Raw genomic sequence first — 22,121 nt, forward strand, 5'->3', positions numbered from 1 at the left:
GTGCCCTCAACTACTGCGCCTGCGCTCTAGAGCCCGTGAGCGACACCCACTGAGCCCGCGCGCCCTCAACTGCTGCGCCTGCGCTCTAGAGCCCGTGAGCCCCACCCACTGAGCCCGCGCGCCCTCAGCTGCTGCGCCTGCGCTCTAGAGCCCGTGAGCCCCACCCACTGAGCCCGCGCGCCCTCAGCTGCTGCGCCTGCCCTCTAGAGCCCGTGAGCCCCACCCACTGAGCCCGCGCGCCCTCAGCTGCTGCGCTGCTCTCTAGAGCCCGTGAGCCCCACCCACTGAGCCCGCCCGCCCTCAGCTGCTGCGCCTGCGCTCTAGAGCCCGTGAGCCACACCCCCTGAGCCCGCGCGCCCTCAGCTGCTGCGCCTGCGCTCTAGAGCCCGTGAGCCACACCCACTGAGCCCTCGCGCCCTCAGCTGCTGCGCCTGCGCTCTAGAGACCGTGAGCCCCACCCACTGAGCCCGCGCGCCCTCAGCTGCTGCGGCTGCGCTCCAGAGCCCGTGAGCCCAACCCACTGAGCCCGCGTGCCCTCAGCTGCTGCGCCTGCCCTCTAGAGCCCGTGAGCCCCACCCACTGAGCCCGCGCGCCCTCAGCTGCTGCGCTGCTCTCTAGAGCCCGTGAGCCCCACCCACTGAGCCCGCCCGCCCTCAGCTGCTGCGCCTGCGCTCTAGAGCCCGTGAGCCCCACCCACTGAGCCCGCCCGCCCTCAGCTGCTGCGCCTGCCCTCTAGAGCCCGTGAGCCCCACCCACTGAGCCCGCGCGCCCTCAGCTGCTGCGCCTGCGCTCTAGAGCCCGTGAGCCCCACCCACTGAGCCCGCGCGCCCTCAGCTGCTGCGCCTGCGCTCTAGAGCCCGTGAGCCACACCCCCTGAGCCTGCGCGCCCTCAGCTGCTGCGCCTGCGCTCTAGAGCCCGTGAGCCCCACCCACTGAGCCCGCGCGCCCTCAGCTGCTGCGCCTGCGCTCTAGAGCCCGTGAGCCACACCCACTGAGCCCGCGTGCCCTAAGCTACTGAAGCCCACGTGCCTGGGGCCCGTGCTTCACAAGAAGAGGAGCCACCGCAGTGAGAGGCCAGCGCACCCGCAACGAAGAGCAGCCCCCGCTTGCCGCAACTAGAGAAAGCCCGTGCGCAGCAACGAAGACCCCACGCAGCCAAAAATCAATCGATTAATTAATTAAAAAGAATAAATCTGGATCCCTGCCTTAAACTGTATGCAAAAAAGTAACTCAGATGGATCAAAGACCCAAATGCAAGAACTAAAACTATAAAGCTCTTAGAAGAAACATTGGTGTCATAGATCTTTGTGACCTTGGGTTAGGGGGTAATGGTTTCTTAAATACGATACCAAGCAAAAATACACACAAGTATCTTTATGCACAAGCAAAAAAAAAAAAAGGTTAGTCAAATGGACTTCATTGAAATAGAAAACTTAAATTCATCAAAGGACACCATCAAGAAATTGAAAGGTTAAGCCACATAAGGGAGAAAATATTTGCAAAGTATCTGATAATGGTCCGGTATCCAGAATATATAAAGAATTCTTACAATGGAACATCAAGAAAACAACCCGACTAACAAGTGGACAAAGTACTTAAATAGACATGTGTCTCCAAAACAGATAAATGAATGGCCGATAAGGACATGAAAAGATGCTCAGTATCACTAGTCCTTAGAGAAATGGGGCTCAAAGCCATGAGATATCACCTCTCACCCTTTAGGGTGACTGCTTTCAAAGACATAGAAAACAAGTGTTGGTGAAGGGGCAGAGATTGCCACCCTTGTGCACGGCTGGTGGGGTGCAAAATGTGTGGGTGCTGTGGAAGCCGGGTTGGCTGGAGCAGACGTCTGCACACCCACACGCTCAGCAGCATTATCCTTAGTAGTCAAGAGCTGGAGGCAGCCCAGTGTCCCTGGAGGGATGAGGGTGAGTGGACAAAGCCTGGTCCCTCCGCGCGGTGGGATATCACTTATCCTTTCAAAGGAAGGCGGTTCAGACCCCTGCTATAACACGGATGAACCTAGAAGACAGGATGCTCAGCGAAATGACCCAGTCACCAAAGGACAGACGTGATTTCACTTCTGTGAGGCCCCTAGAGGAGCCCAATCCGTAAAGACAAGGTAAGAGGGTGGGTGCCAGGGGCTGGGGTTCAGGGGGAGTCAGTGCTTAATGGGGAAAGCATTTCAGTTTGAGGGAGACGAGTTCTCACGTGGACGGTGGTGATGGTTGTACAACAGTGTGAATGTACCGATGCCACTTGCTTGGTTGCTTAGAAATGGTTATAATTTTATGTTATGTATATTTTACCACAAAAAGGGCAAAGGACTTAAATAGACATTGCTACAAAAGTTTAAAAGCACACGAAGAACATTAAAACTCCACCCACTAGGATAGCTGGCATGATAATGATGTGTCATACATAACAATAAAGTTGCACATATAATTATATGTCATTGTACAATACTTTTTTTTTTTTTAGCGGTACGCGGGCCTCTCACTGCTGTGGCCTCTCCCGCTGCGGATCACAGGCTCCAGACGCGCAGGCTCAGTGGCCACGGCTCACGGGCCCAGCCGCTCTGCGGCATGTGGGATCTTCCCGGACCGGGGCTCGAACCCGCGTCCCCCGCATCGGCAGGTGGACTCTCAACCACAGTGCCACCAGGGAAACCTGTACAATACTTTTTGTAATAATAATTTTAAAGATGGAAAATAAAGAGTATTGGGTGAGGATGTGGAGAAACTGGAACCCTCACAGATTATTGGTAGGAATGTAAAATGGTACAGCCACTGTGGGAAACAGTCTAGCAGTTCCTCAGAAGGTTAAACACAGAGTTAATGTGACCCAGCAGTTCCACTCCTAGTTATGTACCCAGGAGAACTGAGAACATATGTTCACACAAAAACCTGCGTTTGAGTATTCATAGCACCATTATTCACAACAGCCAAAAGATGGAAAGAATCCAAATGCCCATCAGCCGATGAATAAACAAGTTGTGGCCCATCCATCCAGTGGAATATTACTCATCCACAAAAGAAATGAAGCAGTGGTGCGTGGTAAAGTCGGACGAACCTTGGAAACGTTATGCTAGTTGAAAGGAGCCAGTCGGAGAGGGCCACGTAGTGTATGATTCCAGTAAGACGAAATGTCCAAAGCGGGCAGACTCATAGGCACAGAAAGTAGGTTAGTTGGGGCCCGCCGCTGCGCGGGGTGGGAATGGAGAGTGACTGCTGATGGGGGCAGACAGGGCCTCTGTCTGGGGTGACGAAAATCTTCTTGAGTTAGTGTCGATGTTTGGACAGCGTTGCACGTGTGCTAAAAACGACGGAATGGTTCACTTTACAGTCGTGTAATGGTAAATTTTACCTAAATTTTGTCTCAATTAAAAAAGAGTCAGTTCTTCAACAAACGGTTTTGTAATGTTAATGCCCGAGAACCGAGTAAGGCTTAATGAGCAGGTGCCCTCAAAGTAACCTCATTTCCTTCAGTGTGACTGGGGTGGGGGTGGGGGGGCGGGGGGGGGGGCTGGCCCCTGGGAGGTCCTCTGGCCCCAGGCACGTGGCGGGCGTCGACAGCAGTCTGAGCTCCGCAGGGGGACTCAGGCCGCCCGCTCGGGCTCCACGAGGCTCCTTCCCTCCCGTGTGAGCCAGCTTCTCAGTCACCATTTCTCCCTGCCGTCTCCCGCTTGTGCAAGTTACTGTGAAGAGGTCATTTCAGAGAAAGTGGTCTTGCAGTCAGGAGCTCTCAGTATCTGATACGCGGGGTCACGTTCGTGATGAACCCAGGGCCACACAGGAAACCAGCGAGGGGATCATGTTGTGTGGTGGGGGGCGGGTCTCTGGTAGGGAGCAGGTCTCGTCGTTCAAGTGGTCTCTGGGCAGGGCAAGGCTGGACCTCTGAGCAGGTCGGGGGTTTCAGCCCTCCGTCTGCGCTTGGTAGCACTGGCTTGTCTCCTTCCCAGCCCTGGGGCAGCAGGGCGGAGGGGACCTGAGGCTCCACGTGGCCTCGTGCTGTCGGGGCCGGGCCCCGTGAGTGAGGAGGACATCGGGGGCCCCGCTGGGGGTGAAGCCACACACACGGTGGAGGGTGGGCAGCCCACACCCCCCGGCACGTCCCAGGACACCGTCTGTCCTGTGTGAGCTCCTTGAAGCCGGTCACCATCGTCTCCTTTGCTCGGATCGGCGACTGACACACAGGAGGCGCTCGGCCCGCATCGATGGATCGGCCCCGTAAGCAGGGAACCCGTGGCTGCGAACGTGAGCCGGTGCTCGTGACCGGCGCAGGGTCCGGACAGAGACACCGACTGAGCTCAAACTCTCACCGCCCCACTGAGTTGCCTCCAGAACCTGGGCGTCCTGTGTCCAGCGGGGATGACGACGGGACTTAGCCTGTCCAGGTGGGCAGTGTTGAGCAGGCGTGTGTGTAACCGGGGGAGGCTGCCGGCCCCGACGGCGAGCCAGTGCAGGGCTCTCGTCCCATGGGACCCATGTGGGTCCCAGCGTGCACCCCACCCTTGCCGGGCCCTGTTTGTGTGTTTGGGCTCCTCCTCTTTCTGCTCCGAGTCCGACGACGGCAGTGGTGGCTTCCCGTGTCGCCTGGGGTCCGACGACAGGAAGCCGGGGCGCGCCTACGCGCAGGCGTGGGGTGGACATTCCGGCGTCTTGTTCTCAGAAAGCGATGCACCGGCGGGCGGGAGGGTGAGCAGCCGCGACGGCCGCGACAGTGGCTCGGGAAGCCCGCCGTCCGTGCTGTGTTTGCTGTGCCTGATCTCCTCGCCGGCCCGCAGGCCGTCCTGGTACCGGCGCCGCAGCGGCCCCGGCAGCCGCGCACACGGCCCAACGCGCGGCCCTGTTCGCCGGCAGACACCACCCACAGACGCCGCCGGAGATGCCACTGCCTTTCCTCCTGTCACTGTGCCCGGCCTGCCTGGGGACCCAAGGCTGCTCCCGGGACCTGAAGGTCACGGGCTCCTCCTCCGCGCTTCGCGACGTGCTTGGCGCTGCCGTGGCCATGCCCACGGCTGGCTAGGCTCCTTTTCTCCTCCGGAAATTTCAGAGAACTAAATCAGTATTTGTAATCACAGCAGACCTTTGTTTTTCTACGCCGTCTATTCACACGCTTCCAGACTTGTTCTCCGAAATGTCCACCAGAGTCTTCTGAACGTCGTTGAAATTTCACAGCTGCTCTGTTACTCCTGTCCTGCCCGGCACCGTTCACTCAAAACGCCCTGTCGGACGTACAGACTTACCAGCTTCCAAAGAGACGTAGAATTACCGTGTGGGTGTCAGTGTCCCTGAAGCGTTCTGTCCCCGAAGTCGGGTGTGCGTGGAAAACCAGACCTCAGCTGGGTTGGGGCCCTCGTGGAGTCACTAGGCTGGGGACGCGGACCCCAGCCTTCCCGTTCTGGGCCCCGCCCCACGCACTCCCGGGTCCAGGCCCCCGACCCCCACGCGGCCTGGCTGACTCGTGGGCGGGTGGGTGTGGGCGGGCCTGTCTCTCCAGCCCCGTGAGTCTTGGTGTGGGTTTTGCTCTGCGCTGCAGTCTTCATGGTTTTCTGTTGGCTTTTCTTGAACCCCCGTGTGGTGTTTGCTTCGTACCATAAACTGGCCATTTCAGCGGGAGCCCCCCCCCCCCCCAGCATCTCCACCTCCCTGTGCTCTTCCGACCCTTCAGACTTGACACCTGCTCTTGGCGCTCGCCCGGGGCCCCTGGGTGACAGCTCTTCCAGGGAGCTCCCCGTGCCCCTCCCGCCGGACCTCCCTTCCCACTCCCGGGGCCGCGGCCTTGCCTTGTCACTGAACAAACCGCAGAGGTTTCCTGGAGCCCCCGGCAGCAGTCCGTAAGAAGGTGCCCGCAGCCAGTGGAGAGGTGATCCGCAAACATTACCGGAAGGTTGGACGTGGAGGGCCTGCATAAGTGGGGGAGTCTCTTAGTTTCTCAGCAAAGTGCTTTTTTCTGAGGAATCTTGAGGAGAAACTGTCAGCGTCCTCGGGTCCCCGTTCCGCACTGGCAAGTGGTGGGGGGCGAACGTGAGCCCAGCTGTGGCTGCCGCCTCTGCAGCCCCGGCCACAGCTGCCCCCGATGGCCGCCACCACCCAGACCCGCTTTGGTGCGCCTGGCAGCACGTGCGAGCTGAGGTCAGGAGCCCGGCCCCGGCCCCCTCCCGTGTGTGAGCAAAGCCTGGTGCTCCGGCCTCCCCGACAGGACCAGCCCTGCCTAGGGAAGGTCGTTTCTGTCCTCGTCGCTCGCTCTTAAAGTTCAAGAGGAAAGAAACCGAGTAGAGCTGGCCTTTCTCCAGGCAAGTGCCAACCCCCCGGGGCTCCCGCGCCTGTGGGGGACGAAGTGGGATCAGCTGCTCCCGCAGCTCTGTGGGCGCAGCAAAGCTGAGTGGATGCTTGACTGAAACAGCGAAGGAGGAACTGGTCACCTGAGTTTTCTCCTTCACTCTCCTTTCAGCGCCGAAGTGCCTCAGAGGTGTTGATGAGAGCGGCGGCGTTTAGAGGGAGCGTGGCCACGCTCGCCTGGCGTCGCCCGCGTGGCGGGACGTCTCCTCCCCTGGGGGAGTCCCCACGGGCTGCGTGCCTGGCGGACGCTTCTCTTTCGGCGGGGACGTCGGCGCCGCGGGACGTGGTGGACGTCAGCGTGCCGTGACGGCGCCTCCCCCAGCGGGCTGTCGCGGGCTGGTGCTCTGCCTGGGGACAGCGGCGTCGATGGGAAAGTAAACAGGCGGCATGGGCTTTGTTACCCAGGAGAAGGACCGTCGCGGGGACAGGCGTGGGTCGGAGGCGTGGAGGGCGCTGCTGGCGAAGTCTGCACGTTGGGACCCTCGGCGCCAGCGTGGCTGATTGGGCTCTCGGGCGGCTCCGGGGGACGGCGTGAGCTTGGGCCGTCTCACCTTTACCGCTGAGTTCACAGGCGCCGTTGGAACTCGCCCACCTGTCCCACCCCTGTGGCCTGGTCCTGCCCTTTGACCTCCTGCCCTTGCTTGGGCCGGGCGGTGCTCAGCTCCGCCCGCCCGGCTTGGCTGGCCTTCTAAGGCAGCCGTGGCCCTTCCCTTTCCTCCAGCTTCCTGCACCCGCCGTGCTGGACGGTGAATTCCTTGAGGGCAGGAGGTGTGATCTTGTAAAAACCTTTTTCTTTCTGTCTTGTTTTTATATCCAGCTAAGCCTGACGCTGGATCCACAGGACGCTCAAGAGAGCAAAGGCCCGAGCCCCAGCGCGTCAGCCTGCCCTCGCCCGGCTCCTGGGCACGCGCTGGTCCCTGCTCCGGGCAGATCGAGGACGTGCAGGGTGTAGTTCGTTGGCTTTTCTCACCCTGTAGAGTCTGATCTTGGGTGATCGTTCCGTATCTAAAGGGCTGCATTTGAGCTTGAGGTTTGGTTCCGTGCCCCTGGGAGGAGGTGGATGTGAAGTCCGGCACCGACGGAGGCCCTCCACGGGCACGTGCGTGGCAGCGTCACCCCCCCCCCCCCGCCTGCGTGTGGGGACCACCTCCAGGAGTCCTCAGGGCTGCTTCCACCACGTGCTCCCAGCCGCGGGGCCCTCCTCAGTCTCTCAGGGCGATGCAGTGGTGGAAGGTCCTGACCTGGGGTCATGACGGGGACCCCACCTGGAGCTGGGCCGTCAGAAGTCACAGGTGTGCCCCGCGGTGGGACCTACTGTGTGCCCCTGCCAGCACCCGCCCTCCATCGGACACCTCTCGTTGGCACCGAGTGCCGTGGTCGAGGCCCTTTGCGTCCGCATCCGCCCCACAGGGAAGGGGCTGCCGTGCTGCCTTACACTCACGCAGCTGCGGGCTCTGGGGCACCGTGACCAGGCGCTGCTCTCGCTGCCACGTCCCCCTCCGTGTCCCTCCTGTGGGTTGTCCGCACTCCGTGGCTGTGGAAGTCCAGGCCTCCAGAGGGACAACGTATCCTCGCTGCCCGGTCTGCTGCTTTCTCCTCAACACGACCGGCCAGGTGTAAAGGCAGACGCTTCTGGAGGCCCCAGACTGCCCACCTCTTGGGGTTTTGTTTGTTTGTTTTTGTTGTTTTTGTTTGTTTTTGCGGTACGCGGGCCTCCCACTCTTGTGGCCTCTCCTGTGGCGGAGCACAGGCTCCGGACGCACAGGCGCAGCGGCCACGGCTCACGCGCCCAGCCGCTCCGCGGCGTGTGGGATCCTCCCGGACCGGGGCTTGAACCCACGTCCCCTGCATCGGCAGGCGGACTCCCAACCGCTGCGCCACCAGGGAAGCCCCCACCTCTTGTTTTTTGACCCTCCCTGCCTTGGAACGCAGCCCACATTCTGGCTTAGTGTTTGGTACTTGAGACTCAGTACCTCCTACCGGTGGCTCAGTGCTTGGTCCCTGCGGTGGACTGCTTAGTACTGGGTACCCACGGTATAGCGCTCAGGACCTGAGGCTCAGTACCCAGTGACGCCTCCTGCACCGGGCCCTTGAGCGGCCCTCCAGAGCTGTTTTAAGCATGTGTTCAGCCAGGTTGCCCTGTTCCGGGGCTCCTCTGGGTGTTTGAAGCTTGCTTACTTTTCCGCGTCCCGACCTCGTCTGTCCCGGACCTCTTTGCGCCCCTCGGGGCCCCTCAGTGAGGAGCACGTGAGTGCCCCTGGCGCGCCCCTTCCTCTCCCTTGGTGGAGGTGGTTGCCCCTGGCCTGACCCTGTGCTCCTGACTCCCGGGGGTGGGGGTGGGTCTGCCTTGAGGCGTTTGCCATCCTGGACCCAGGGAGGGAGACGGGGGGGTCTGGAATGACGGAGACGGGTGTGCTGTGGGGGCAGCTGACCCTCAGCGTCATCGGGCACGTGGAGCTCTGTGACCCCGGGGCGGCCACTTCCCTGCCACCCGCAGCTAAGGAGGAGGGGAGTCGGACGGGAAATGGGGAAGAGCCCCGCGCCTGCTGCTCTGTGGGCTCTTCCTCACCTCCCTCGTGCCCACGCAGCCTGGCTTCAGACCACCGTGGGCACATCCACGGAGGTCGCTGCCACAGGGGGCCTGGAGGCTGTGGCGTCCGTTCAGACCAGAAGCAGGAGGATCCCTGGGCTCCGGATGTGAGAGGGTGGGGCGCAGCGTGAGGGGACAGTGAGCCGGGTGGCGCTCGTCTCGTCGGTAAGGGGTCCTGTGTCGGCAGTGCCCAGGGCCGGCCGGGCTGCTGCGAGCTCCTGTGCTGTTAGCTCCACTTGGCGGGGCGGGGAGGGGCCCGACCGCCAGCGGGCAGAGGCCTTACATCAGGCAGGGCGCAGTGACAGGCAGCCTGTCTCTGTAAAGGGCCCGCCGGTCGTAACTAGTTTCGCCTTTTCAGGCCACAGAATCTCTGTCGCAGGAGAGCAGCCGGCGGACAGTTTGCCGAGCGCGGTGTAGGGGGTCCCTCCCTCTTCCTGGGTCCGGCTTGGCCGTCCCGTCTGCGGGCCGTGTTCTGGACCCGCATCCTCAGGGAGGCTGTGGGGCTTAGTGAGACGGTGCGCGTGAGAGGTCAGAAGGTCACCTCCGCTGCATGGGCGTCGGCGCCACCTGAGCGCAGGGTACCCTTAGTTACCCGTCCGCCGTCTTTCTCCCGGGTTGTGCCGAGAGCCGGAGCTCGAGGGTCCAGGGCAGCTGCTCTTCAGGATCTGAGGGGCCGACTTGCCCTCTGCTTCCTGCCGTGTCTGTGTCCTGAGTCCCGGGGGCCCCCTGGGGTGGGCTGAGGGCATCCTGCTGTGAGCCTGGCACCCAGCACTGGGCTGCTCCGGCCGGCCTCGCTTGGGCTCCCCACCCCGGAATTTGGAGCCAGCCCCACCCACCCGTGCCGGTACAGGTCGGTAACCGATCAGCAAGATTGGATTATTCATCACGGCTGGGCTTGAATTGAAATTGCAAGGAGTAATTTTCCTCGTCACATTTCAAGGTCAGATGAGAGTGTTTACTGTGTGGCCTCTGTTTATCTGGGAATGCAGACTGAATTTGGCGATTCGAATTGATGAGAGTTCGGAGTTGGGCGGAGGAGAGATGGGGGGAGGCCCGCGGCAGCTCCCCAGCCCGCCCCCCGCCGTTTCTTTGGTTGGGAATTACTTCATCCTTTGCCTTTTTCATTCTCTGGTCTCGTTTCCACTGTTTGGATTTTTTATTTTTTTCTGAGAAATGTGTAACGGCACTTGGAGGCGTTTGGGATTTTGGAATTAGACGCTGTGCGTGAAGACGGCCGTGTGCCACGCCGGGCCTGGGCGTCGGGGGTGATGGGGCGAGGCTCACGGCTCGTCTCCCAGGCGGCCCCTCCCGAGTCTGAGCAGGACGCAGAACGGAGGGGCCGCCCTCCTCCCACCCTCCTGTCTCCCTGCCCTCCTTCCTTCTCCGCACACGTGCCGAAGCTACCCCTTGACCAGCCTGACGGAGCCCCGGGTCCCATTGCTGCGCCCCAGACCTGATGTCAGCCGTTGGTCCAGGCTGGCCGTGCGGGGAGAGCGTGCCCACGTCTGTGGTCGGGGCTCTGGTCTGAGTAAGGGCCTGGCTTGCGTCCACCGGCTGTGTGGGCCCCGTCCGGGGATAGGGATGTGGTAGCGGCGCCCTCTCCCCTCGGGTCGCGTGGACGCTCGGCAGGACCCCGGGGTGCACGGGCGTGCTGGGCACCACGGAGCTCCCAGCTCCCGACCTCCGCTTTCTTCTTCACTCCGGCGTGAAGCTTCAGGAAAGGAAGCGGCGGCACGGACCTCGACCAGCTCTTTCTCAAGGCGGTCTCTCCCTGGACGCGGCTTCTCTCCTCAGCCGGGCGCGGACGCCGGGCCGTCCCGCTGTGCCGCGTCGCGTCACGGCAGCAGCACGGGGGCCTCACCGCGTGCGCGCTGGGCACGTGCCTCGCGGGTGTCCCCGCCGCCCCGCCAGGCGGGTAGCAGTGGCTTCCCTTTTGTCGCTGAGGAAATGGAGGTTCGGAGAGTTTTCTGAAGCACCTGACCTCCGGCTCTGGTGCATCTCCGTCCAGGGGAATCGGGGCTGCAGTCGCTGGTTTCCCTCCAGAAGCAGCGGTGGGTTTCCGCTCCTGTGATTGCGCTGCCCCCGGGCACACCCAGGCTCTGTGCGGCAGGAAGCCCTCCGGGCAGGGGCGTGGGCACCGGAGCAGCGTGGCTGGGCGCCGGCCCCCACCATCCGGCAGATTATTTCCGAAACCAGTGCCTGATCCCGTCTGACCGTCCGCCCTGCCCTGCCGAGCTAGCGCGTGGCTCCTGGCCAGGCCCGTGGACACGGCCGGCGTGGCTCCCTGCGGCTGAGTGCAGCTGGGTGTGGCCTTGGCCTGGGCTGTCCTTCGAATGCAGGAGGCTGTGGAGTGGTTAAAGGGGAGCCTTGTGACGGGTGAGGTTCGTGTGTTCGGTCAGGAGGGGTGATGGGTGAGCAGGCAGCGGTGGGGGCCAGTGAGGAAGGGCGGCCTGGACCAGGTCTGGGGGTGCAGACGCGGGGAGCCTGTGCTCAGCGGGCGTGGGGCCGTCAGGTCTGCGGAGCCCTGGTGGAAGGGAAGGGGGCCTGTCGCGGGTGAGTCTGGGAATCAGCGCGCATGGCTGTCCGTGGTGGGGCCCTTGGGGGCAGGGGTGAGGGGTCAGTGGTGGCGCCCTTGGGGACAGGGGTGAGGGGGTGGAACAGGAACGACCCCCGGAGGTCGGGGGCAGCGTCCAGGCCTCCCTCCCCGGTGGGGTCCTGTCCTTCCCTGCGTGGGGAGCCCACTTCCGGCTTCCTTCCATCCTACCTGTTCCCTGTGCTGTGATCTGGGTGGGTTCTCGTGGTCTCGAGGCCCCATTTGGATACTCAGCCACCCTTCCTGGTCTGCATCCGCAGCGGCTCCCTTGGAGGGCCTTTGCTCCAGAAGCGGTTCTGTGTGGGTGGTGGCCCTGCCCGTCCCTGGTCTGGCCCACGCCCACCCTGGCCCCTCTTGTCTTTCCCGCAAATGCGTCCTGCAAAGCGCCAAGATGAGGCACGGCTGGGCGAGTGCTCGGGTCCCGGCTGCGGGCACCCTTGCTGCCGTTTCGGTGTTGCGTGGCTTCCCGGGCCGCCTTCGGGACCGGGATGTGGCGGCCCACCGGAGGGCCCGTGGGCGTCGTGTGGGATCGCGCGTGGGGTCTCTGCTCCGCTGCCGGCACCACAGCCCCGCTTCCTTAGAAAACCACCAGGGCCTCCGTTCAGGGTGCTGGTGGAGAGAATTTGGGGAACCGAAGCCTTGATCGGAGGAAACTGGAGGTGCGGGTACGAGGGAGGCCGTGTGGCCCCTTCTTGCCAGTCAGCGTGAGGTCTGCTGCTTTGCGGTGTCCCTCCATCCACTGTTTATCCGCCAGGCCACGCTTCCAGAAGTAGCCCCGAGTCTTAGCAGCGAGGAAATCCGTGTTGCGTGGGCACCCCCAGCGGTGCAGCGCCCCTGCCGGATCCCTGCCGAGGAGGCCAGCGTGTAGCTGAAGCCCTTCTGGCTGGAGCCCGGCCTCTCTCCAAGCAGCCCTTCCCATCCTCGGGCAGCTCTGAGAGAGATTTCTCACCGGGATCTGGCCGCCTGGAGGCCAGCTGTGCGTCCGTGTCCTCTGTGCCCCTGCCCCGTCCTTCACAGCCAGTGAGTCCCGAGCGTCCTCACCGGGCCCTTGGATGGCCTGGCACACACGGTGCTGGACCCCCGGGGCTCTGTCTGGCCGGGTCTCATCCCTGCCGGTTTCTCCCCGCTTTGCCTGCTGCCACAGGGCGTCTTGGCAGCCCTGCCCATCGAGCTGGTGGCGACCCCGCCCTCAGCCGAAACCCTGGGCTCCGTTCGGTACGTGCTGCGGCTCAGTCTTGTCCCGAGTCCCGCACGCGTGCCAGCCACAGCCCCGTGTCGTGTCGGATCAGCCAGCTCTTGCCTGCGCTTTTCTGCTCTGCCCTGTCCTTTCCACGGCCCTTCCTTTCACTCTCTCCACAGGCAGGCATGGAGGATTTTCCATTTCTGAGGCTTCCCTGAGGAGCTGTGGTGACACGGCTGTCCTCCTCCTCCGGGTGGCTCTGTGGCCGGCCCGTGAGCCCTCACGCCCAGTCAGACACACGCACACAGTGAGTCACCTACTTGGTGGTGGCTCGGCTTGTCCCGCCTGGTGGCCGGGGCACACGGGGCACGGAACTGGAGCGACTGGAGGTCGGGCACTGTGTCCTGCTCAGGGTGGAGGGGCCTCGAGTCAGTGGCAGCCCCCGAGGCCTGGTCGCCCATCTGGGGGATGGGGACGCTTGGGGAGCGCGTGCGGTGGGTTTGACCTCTGCCGCTCAGAGCCCCAGCGCAAGGGAGCCGCGGGGGCTTTGCGGAAGTGTGAATTGTTAAATTGTATTAACGTCATCCTAGTTTCCTGCGAAAGCGTAGCCACCCGGAATCGGTGTGCACGTGCAGCCGCGTTCACATCTTAAGCCGCAGGGCCCCGGGCGGGTGACTGCGTGCTCTCGGGGAAGTACTCGTGGGCAGTCGTCAGAAATAAAGGTGTTGCCTAATGCCGTGTGTCCGCGTGAACGTCTCGACCACGTGTCACCGACTGCAGGTTTGCTTGCTCCAGAGCTGTTCTTGGTGTGAACGTGGGCCCGGCCGCGGCTGCCGGTGTTTCCACCCTCCGTGCTGACCTTCCAGGCAAGACCGGGTGCCAGGCGCCCGGCCCACGCCAGCTCGGAGCGAGGGCTCCGCACAGCGGGGCGGTCCTTCCTGGAGTCGGTTGCCCCGCCCCGTCCGCATGCTTCCTAGAGGCGCCGGCCAGCCCTTTGGGCCTCCTGCCCCGCAGGCAGGCGAGTGTCGCGGCCCGCCCTTGGCACCGGGATGCCGCGGTGGCGTGGCGGCTGGAGCTGGTGGCTGGAGCTGGGAGGAGGTGGGTGTGGAGGGCGGGTGTGTGGTGGCAGCGGAGGCGCGAGGGCAGGGCGGAACCGCGCTGAGAGAGAGAGAAGGTCGTTCAGGTGTTGCCTGAGGCTCCACAGCGTGCGTGTCCTTTCATCCTTCCTTGAAAGTAGATCTCCTTAGGCTGGGGGTTTTCTGATGAAGATGACATTACAGCGGGCTGCAGCGGCCCGTCACAGCGCAGAGGGGGGTTCTCAAAAGCTCAGGCCTTACTTCCTTCCGCAGACGCCAGCTCAGGAAGGTACCGATGGATGACCGTGCCGCCCTCTCCTCTGAGAACTGAGGGCTTCATTTTGAACTCCCAGAGGTTCACGGAAATGCCGCTGACTTCAGGGTTCAACGTAAGCACGGAACCGGAGGCTTCGTTTTTTATGGGTTTTCTCCTCTTTACCTTGCAAGGAAGGCTGCGATTGAAGTAGGGGGCGTTCCGCAGGGAAGAGGCGGCCGCGTGGTGCCAGCGCCCTGCATCGGGCCACCGTTCGCAGAGCAGTGGTGGACGGGCCTGCGGCCCGGGCTGCAGGAGGCCCTCTCTGGGCCCCTCTCTGGGCTCTCACCACCCCCGGCACACGAGGACAGGGGAGGGCCGCCCGTTGGCAGGTGTTGTGAGAAACCACTTTGGGGCATTTTGGGGGGAGTTCTTGGAAGCGTCAGAAAAGCACACACTCCTATGGAAGACCAGGCCCTGTTTGTGCCAGTTCGTCCACCCCTTGCCCCCCGAGGCCCGGCTGTTCACGGTGCCTCCCCTCCCGCCCACCGGGACGCCCCCAGCCTGCAGGGCCGCTCCCTCGAGCACACGCTGCGCTCTCGCCTGCTCCCCCGAGAACCTGTAGACCAAAGGCAGCGCCTCCTGGGCCACCCGCGCCTCCTGGGCCGCCCCCTCCACCCACGTTGTTCTGAGGGGTCCTCGTCTCTGCTCTCCATCTTCCCCCTCCCACTCTCTCCTGCCCTCTCCACGCGGCCCTTCTCGACTGCTCTCCGTCCCCTTGCTGTCCGCGCCTTCTGAGCCCTCCTGGCCCCGGGCGCACACCCAGCGGCTTCAGGCCCCCTCGTGCTGCCCTCTGGGGCGGTGCGGCGCCCTCTCACGTAAACAGAGCCTCTGCCCTGCTCTGCTCTGGCCTCTGGGTCCGTCCCTGCTTTCCTTCCCTCCCGAGCTGGTCGCGTATTTGCCGCTTCTTGTCCGTCTTCCGCCCGTGGCGGTCCTGCACTCCAGCCGCCCTTGGCGGCCCGCGTGGAGGGGCGCTGGGGGGAGAGCCGCCAGGCCGCGGGGAGGGAGGCCCGTGCCAGTCCTTCTCCCGGAAGAGGGGCTCCTGCCGCTCCCCTCCTGCCAGGGGCACCGGGGCAGCCCTTCCCCTCCCGGCAGCTCCGGCTCCGGCTGCTGCAGGCCTGACAGCAGCCGCGCCCCGCACAGGCGTGGGCCCCCGTGCTCTCCGTCTCCAGATGGAACGCTTGTGGGGGCCCCCGCTGCTCCCCGAGCTTATCCGGCGCCTCTTGCACTTACCAGTGAGCCGCGCCGTGTGTTAAGCCCCTGCTCCACAGGACGCACGGCGTCTTTCCCGAGACCCGCACCGTCCAGAACGAGAGCCCGGGGGCTGGGGCCCGTGGCGCCGCTTGACCCCCCGCTGTCTCTCCGGGGCTGGGCCAGTTTGTCACCGGGGCTCAGGAGAGTCTGAGCCAGCAGCACCGCCTCCTGTAAGCTGCCCAGGTTGGATTTTTAGGTCTAGTCCAGCTTTAAAAAGCACTGAGTACTGATGGAACGTTAGGCCTCATGGCAGGCCTTGGAACTCGGGGTGACACGGGGCTGGCGAGCCTGAGGGTGGCGCGCCTCCACTGGAGGCCCCAGGAGACCCCGGCCCGGGCCGAGCGCCACTCGGGCCAGCCCGCCCAGGGGCTGCCCGCCCAGTGCTGCTTGGTGGTACCTGGGGTTGTGTGTCCTCTGCTGCATTGCTTCCCATCTTGGTTTCATGAAAAGCATTTCACGCGGGGAAGGACCGGTGGTTTTTCTAAGCGGGCAGGAGCTTTGCCCACCTGGGCCGAGCGCCAAGCCCCGAAAGGCTCGGTCACCTCCTGTGGGTGTTGCTGGACACGCGACTGGCACTGTGTCCTGCGCTTGACCACTTGTTCTTACGACATCTTGGGCCTGGTCCGGGGCCTCAGGCCCACCCGCGTTTTAGGGGCCCACACAGTGAGCTGGCGGCGACAGGCTAGGGGCAGGTGAGCGGTGCCCTGGGCCAGGCCCCAGGAGTCGGGTCTCCAGCTCTCTGCAGGTGGACAGCGGTTACCCTGTGGCCTTCACACCTGCCCTCGGCGGGGGAGGCGGGGTCTCCAGCTCTCTGCAGGTGGACAGCGGTTACCCTGTGGCCTTCACACCTGCCCTCGGCGGGGGAGGCGGGGTCTCCAGCTCTCTGCAGGTGGACAGCGGTTACCCTGTGGCCTTCACACCTGCCCTCGGCGGGGGAGGCCTGCAGACCTCCGTGTGGGGACGTCGCGGTCCCGAAACCGTGGGCCTGGGCTTTGTCACTTCCCACCACGGCTGTCCCCGGAAAGCTTGTGCTCAGAGCAGCCCCGTCCCCTGCAGGCTGGCCTCGGCGGCTTGGACAAGGGAACCCGAGTTCCTCTAATTAAATCACAAGGCGGAGCAGCGATTCAAATGCTGTGCGCTTGCCCACCTGAAGTCAGTGATTCCAGAGTCGATTTCACAGTCCTTGATGATTAAATTGGCCTATGAATAGTTTTAAATTGAACTAGAACTCAAAACGGCCTCTTTAAACGTCTGTTTCAGTGAGTACCTGTACTCGTTTTATTTTACGTCTTTGGTTAGGAAGCACGCAGAGGTGGCGGTGCACTCGGCCAGCTGTGCAGGGGGACTCGCTCTCCGAGGAAGGCTTTCTGAGGCCGCTGCGAGGGGTGCGGCGCGGGGCCCCTGGGTGAGAGCGCTGCTCCGGCCCCGAGACCAGGCGTTCTTGGAGTCCCTTACAGAGTCCCGTAGACGCGTGTTCTGCGCTCTCTCTCAAATTGTAGTTAGCTGTTCAAAGAATTATACTAAATTACGATAAAAAATAACCCCCTACTCACTCAGATGTGAAATGGAAAACATTTGCACGGCGGAGACCACCTCCAAAGAAAGCGTCGTCTGCCATCCCTGTGGATGAAGGCTTTCTTGAAACCGTGTAATCAAAGCAAAAAAAGAAAACATTGGACGCCGAGAATGACACAAGATGCAGGTGGGGGTTGGTGTCTGTAGCCCCTCAGCTCCAACTTTTATATTTTCGAAGTCATCTCGTTGTCATTGGGTATCACCCCAGCTAAATGTTACAAATAGCACTTTGTAATATGATCCCGGTAAGATCGCAAAAGAAAAATACAGAAGCAGAATAGCAAAGGTCTGTCTTGGAAAGAGGTTTCCTCCGCTTGAAAGAATAGCACGGACACGGCATCTCCAGCCCGTGCCTCGCGGTTCACCCGCCCACCCGCCCGTGGGGATAGCGCTTCCTTTTCCTGGGGCGTCCTCCCTCCCGGGAGCTCTCCTGATCACCGTCCCCTCGAAAAGCCGGGGGCTGTGTCTACGTGTGGGCACCTCCCGTGCAGGACGGGGGTTCCTGAAGCCTGCGTGGGAACAGGCCAGGGCAGAGGACGGTCCCTATAGCTTGTCAAGGACTGATGGAGTTGTGAGGGAAAGAGTGGGGAAGACCAAACTGTGAAGGTGCCAGGAAGTTGGCCTGTGAGCCCCTGGGTGCCCTGCGGTCCGAGGGACGGCTTGGGGGCACCGGAGGCTGCCCAGGCGTGAGGCTGTCACAGTGACCGGAGAGCAACGTCAGGTGCGTGAACCGAGGCAGGGCGCCGGCCGCGCGGAGGGAAGCGGGCTCTGCCCCGTGCTGTCGGGGCTCTGCGGGGGCTCGACTCTGCGGGGTGTCTGTGCAAGGGGCCCACCCCGGGCTTGTACGTGACGTCCCCGCGCCGCACGGAGCTGCGCGTCTGGCCCGCTGCGGTTCGGGTGGGAAGTGCCTGCCCTGGTAATTGAGCTCATTCAGAGGCGCCCTCCCGAGCGAAGCCCGAAGCCCGCGCTGCTGGCGATTTTCCCCGTTGTGTGTGGAGTTGAGCTTCCCTCCCCCGCGCGTCCCGTGTTCTGGGGTCACCCTGGGCGGCTCTTTGAAATCCAGAAACTCCCGAAAGGCTCTCAATAGCTATTCAGAAGCGAGGGAGTGACAGCGGGCTGGTTGTGCGTGCGGCTCTGTTTGCGGACCTGAGTGGCGCGGGTCGCGCGGGCCTGGGCGCCGTCGCTGGGTGCTGTCCTGGGGACCCGGCGTCTTCACTCCGCCCTTTTGCCTCTTGCAGTGCCCGGGGACTGGAGAAGGCCAGGCTGCAGCTCCAGGAGGAGGTCCGCCAGCTCAGCAGCCAGCTGCTGGAGGAGAGGAAGAAGCGCGAGACGCATGAGGCCCTGGCCCGGCGGCTGCAGAAGCGCGTCCTGCTGCTGACGAAGGTACGGGGCGCCTGCCGCGGGGGCCTGTCTTCCGGGCCGGCAGCTCCCAGCAGCCCCTGCCGTGTCCACGCTTAGTCTTCTCTCCACGCCCCCACGTTTGCCAGGGTCTCTACCAAGTGCAGCGCACCCAGAACCACCAGTGACCTGTGTCCCCGCTTCTCGATCAGTTAGACACACGGCGCTGCCTGTGAGTCACAGCTCAGATCAGACCGCGCTCTGCCCTCCCCAGAGGAGAGCGTCTTGGCCGTTCAGCCAGCCTGCACATTTTTACCCTGGATCGCCAGGAGGGTTCTGAAATGCAGACCCTGGGGTCCCCTGCGGGGCCTGTCCTCCTCGTGAAGGGCAGGGCCCGGGGCCTTTGCGCACTGACCTGGGGTATCGGGGTGTGAGCCTCGGCCCCCTGCGTCTCACGGTGGGGTCAGCCCTCCCTCCGGCCTGGTGGGCAGGTGCAGCCTTTCCCTCCTTCGGAGCCCAGGGAGCGCAGGGTGGACCGCAGAGGGAAACGGTCACCCGTGCGCAGGTGCGCCGGGTGGGATGCGTTCCTGCCCCCACCTCCGTCTGGGGGGCCGGGTTTTTGCTAACTGTGCCGAGTCTGAGGGGCTCTGACGTCTGCTCGATAAGCAGAGCTCGCTGGAGCATGAATTAAGGTTTTTGTGTGAGAGAGCATTATTTAAAATGTTGCCTTGGATGCCGAAATTTCAGAAGACAGGGAAGGAAAAAGCCAGAAACTGTCCCCAGATGCTCTCTAGGCGAGGGTCGGGGTTGTCCAGATGCTGGCAGACTCCTCCCACCTGCCCCCGGGCTGGTAGTGAGCGGCCAGGCGGGCGCGCTGACCTGGCGGGGCGGGGGCGGCCCCCTGGGAAGTTTCAGGAGTCGCGTCTGGCAGCCGTTTGCCTGTTCTTGACCGTTTGATAAAAGCCTGGGACCTCCTGGTCATGAAGCTTTTAGGAGGCAGGCCACGTTCCGGCTGCCGAAAGCCCGCAGTCTCCGGCCTCTCCAGCACGTCCCCTGCCGTGTGTGTGTCACACCACTCGAGCGTCCTGGCGTCAGGCTTGGCCGACCTCGACACCGGCCTTGCAGGTGGCCCCACAGGGGAGGCGCCTGGTGAGTTGGTGAGCTGTCCCCGTGCGGGGCCCGTCGCTCTCGTCCGTGTCGTCCACTTCTAGTGCCCGTGCTGCCTGGCGAGTGTCCTTGTGGGCTGGATTGGCAGCCTGGCGGCTCGGCCCCCTGCCCTGCCTTACCAGGATTGCATCGGCTCACCGGTACAGATGCCCTGCTGGGAGCCCTGGGGCGCCGGGCGGCTCCTCAGCGGGGCCACAAGCCTCCAACGCTGTGGAGTCCGCGCCCTCGGTGATCGTGCGCTTGTGCCTGGCCTCCTCCTTGGGCCGTTTCTGTCCTCCAGGGTCACTGCTCTGGGCTCCCGAGGCAGGAAATGTCCGCTCCTCTCGACCCCCTGCTCAGCAGGGTGGAAGGTGATGGCGATTTGGGGTCTAATTTGGTCCTGGCCCGGCCCGCTGCGCTGACTGGCGTGGCTCTGGGGGCCGGGGGGCGGGGGGGGGCGGGTGTCGATTGCCTGGCACTGACGGATGGCTTACGCCCACTGTGGCTCCCGGAGGCACGTCTGCAGCGGGTCGGTGGCCGGGTCAGGCGCGCGGGGTCCATCTTGCCAGCCGCGCGATACAGCCGTCCGTCAGGCCGCTCGGCAGAGGGCAGCCAGGCTGCCGCTTCCTGGCTGGAGCGGAGCGAGTCCCCGCCCCCTCGCCCTCGGTGGCCCCTGGTTGGAGCGGAGCGAGTCCCCGCCCCCTCGCCCTCGGTGGCCCCTGGTTGGAGCGGAGCGAGTCCCCGCCCCCCCGCCCTCGGTGGCCCCTAGTTGGAGCGGAGCGAGTCCCCGCCCCCCCGCCCTCGGTGGCCCCTGGTTGGAGCGGAGCGAGTCCCCGCCCCCTCGCCCTCGGTGGCCCCTGGTTGGAGCGGAGCGAGTCCCCGCCCCCCCGCCCTCGGTGGCCCCTAGTTGGAGCGGAGCGAGTCCCCGCCCCCCCGCCCTCAGTGGCCCCTGGTTGGAGCGGAGCGAGTCCCCGCCCCCCCGCCCTCGGTGGCCCCTTGGGCTCGCGCGGCTCCCTCGTGGTCTGCGTGCTTCCTGTTCGAGGCACCTCCAGGGTGGCAGCCGTCAGGTCTCGAGGATGCTTTGGTTGCCGATCTTCCTGTCTTCCTCGGGAGACACCCCCAGCCCTCTGGGAGCCCCCAGACCAGCTGCCTGGGGCAGGGCGTGGCGAGTGCGGTGTCTCGCCCTCCGCTGCGGCGCTGGGCCAGGTGCGCCGATGGGGCTGTCACTCCGACGGGGCTGTCACTCCTGCGTCCCACCGAGGGCCCTATTTGCATGTTTGACATTTCAGAGTACAGTGCTTAGAATGTGCGATTTTATTTTGAGACCTTATTAAGCATCTCCAGTCTAAGGGTTTAATTGTTACTGATAGCTAAGAGTGTAATTACCTTGGTAAAATACCATGACTATTTTAAGCAATTGAAAATTGGCTTCCAGAACTGGGTGAACACAAACCATTTTCCTGTTTGAACTGAGCTGTTTCCAGTGCGCCCCTAATATTCCACAGTATGGTTACAGGATCTTATTTATAGACTCGAAGCAGTGAAAGCTAACTTTTAGCATGAATTTTTTCAAAAAATGAAAGTAGAAGCCTCCCTTCCCCCCCTTTCCTACGCCCCCCCGACCCCCATTCCCTGGTGGATCAGGCTTTGGCGGAGGGCACCGGTCATCGGTGTCTTACCTCCAGGGTCACGGTCTGGTAGTGATGTCGTCCCCCCCGCCCCCCCCCCCCCCGCCCCCCCCCCCCCGCCGTTGCTGCTTCAGAAACAAATACGTGGGCCGAAGGTGCGCTTTTGGGAAACCGAGGCAGGAAGTACACGGGGATGTCCCAGAAGAGGCCAGAGCTCCTCTCACCCTGTGTCCAGAGGAGGCTGTCCTGGAGCAAGGCTCCCTGGGCCGGGGGCAGCGGTCGTCGCTCAGGGGCCCGTCGACGGCCGGGACTCGCCCCCCACCCAGGATCGGCCTTATGCCCAGGCGGCTGCCCTCAAGTCCCCCGGTCCTTTCCCGACGGGGGCGCTTCGGCCGGCTCCTGGGATCTGCGCCATTCACCTCGTGTAGACGTGGCTCTTCGCGCTCCTCGTGTCCGCTTGCCGGCTTTCGGAACTCCCCCGTGGTTCGGGAGGAGCTGCGTGAGGGCGGGGCCTGTCCAGCTGCCCGCCGAGCCGCAGTGAGGTCGGCAGCTCAGCAGCCTGGGGGCCCGGGGTGGCTCGTTCCTGTGGTTCTCTGCCGAAGCGCAGTGCCTTCCAGAGCTGCCGGCGCCGACCCGTGAGGCCCCGAGGTTCTCCATTCCTTCCTGATCTCAAGTCGCTCAGCCCCGCGGGGATGCAGACAGTTCCTGCTTTGTACATGGAGAAGTCGGGGTGTGCGTTAGGTCAGAGGACACCCCTGGGTTAACGTCAACCCTCACATCCTTGAATTCTGTCCTGGACAGTAGGTGATGAGTGTTCTGGAGGGAACATAGGCAGCTGGTAGGCTCTGTGTCCCCGGTGAGGGCAGGCTGGGCAGTGGCCCCGCTTCTGCGGGCACGTCGAGGTGTGGAAGGCTGCTCACAGAGCCTGCTCCCACAGCGCCTTGTCGCAGGGTGCACCCCCCCCACCAGTTGTGGGAGAGCCCCGGCCCCCCAGGTCTGCACCCAAACCCGCTGGCTCCGGTTTGACTCACTCCGGTGGGTACAGAGTGTGTGAGACCCTGGAGCCTAGTGAGGTGCGGGCCTC

The 22,121-nt window shown here is 63.4% G+C and overlaps 1 protein-coding gene across 2 annotated transcripts in view; it reads left to right on the forward strand.

Annotated features, from left to right (window-relative positions):
- MAD1L1 (mitotic arrest deficient 1 like 1) overlaps nucleotides 1-22,121 on the forward strand; it is a 318,455-nt gene that overhangs the window by 120,565 nt on the left and 175,769 nt on the right. For both annotated transcript variants that reach the window (XM_059038555.2, XM_067012804.1), the window contains exon 11: nucleotides 18,164-18,308. In XM_059038555.2, coding sequence (XP_058894538.1) covers nucleotides 18,164-18,308 — 145 coding nt within the window. The remainder of the gene's footprint in view (nucleotides 1-18,163; nucleotides 18,309-22,121) is intronic.

The sequence above is a fragment of the Kogia breviceps genome, chromosome 14 (genome assembly GCF_026419965.1).
Source record: "Kogia breviceps isolate mKogBre1 chromosome 14, mKogBre1 haplotype 1, whole genome shotgun sequence".
In the NCBI taxonomy this organism is placed as follows: domain Eukaryota; kingdom Metazoa; phylum Chordata; class Mammalia; order Artiodactyla; family Physeteridae; genus Kogia; species Kogia breviceps.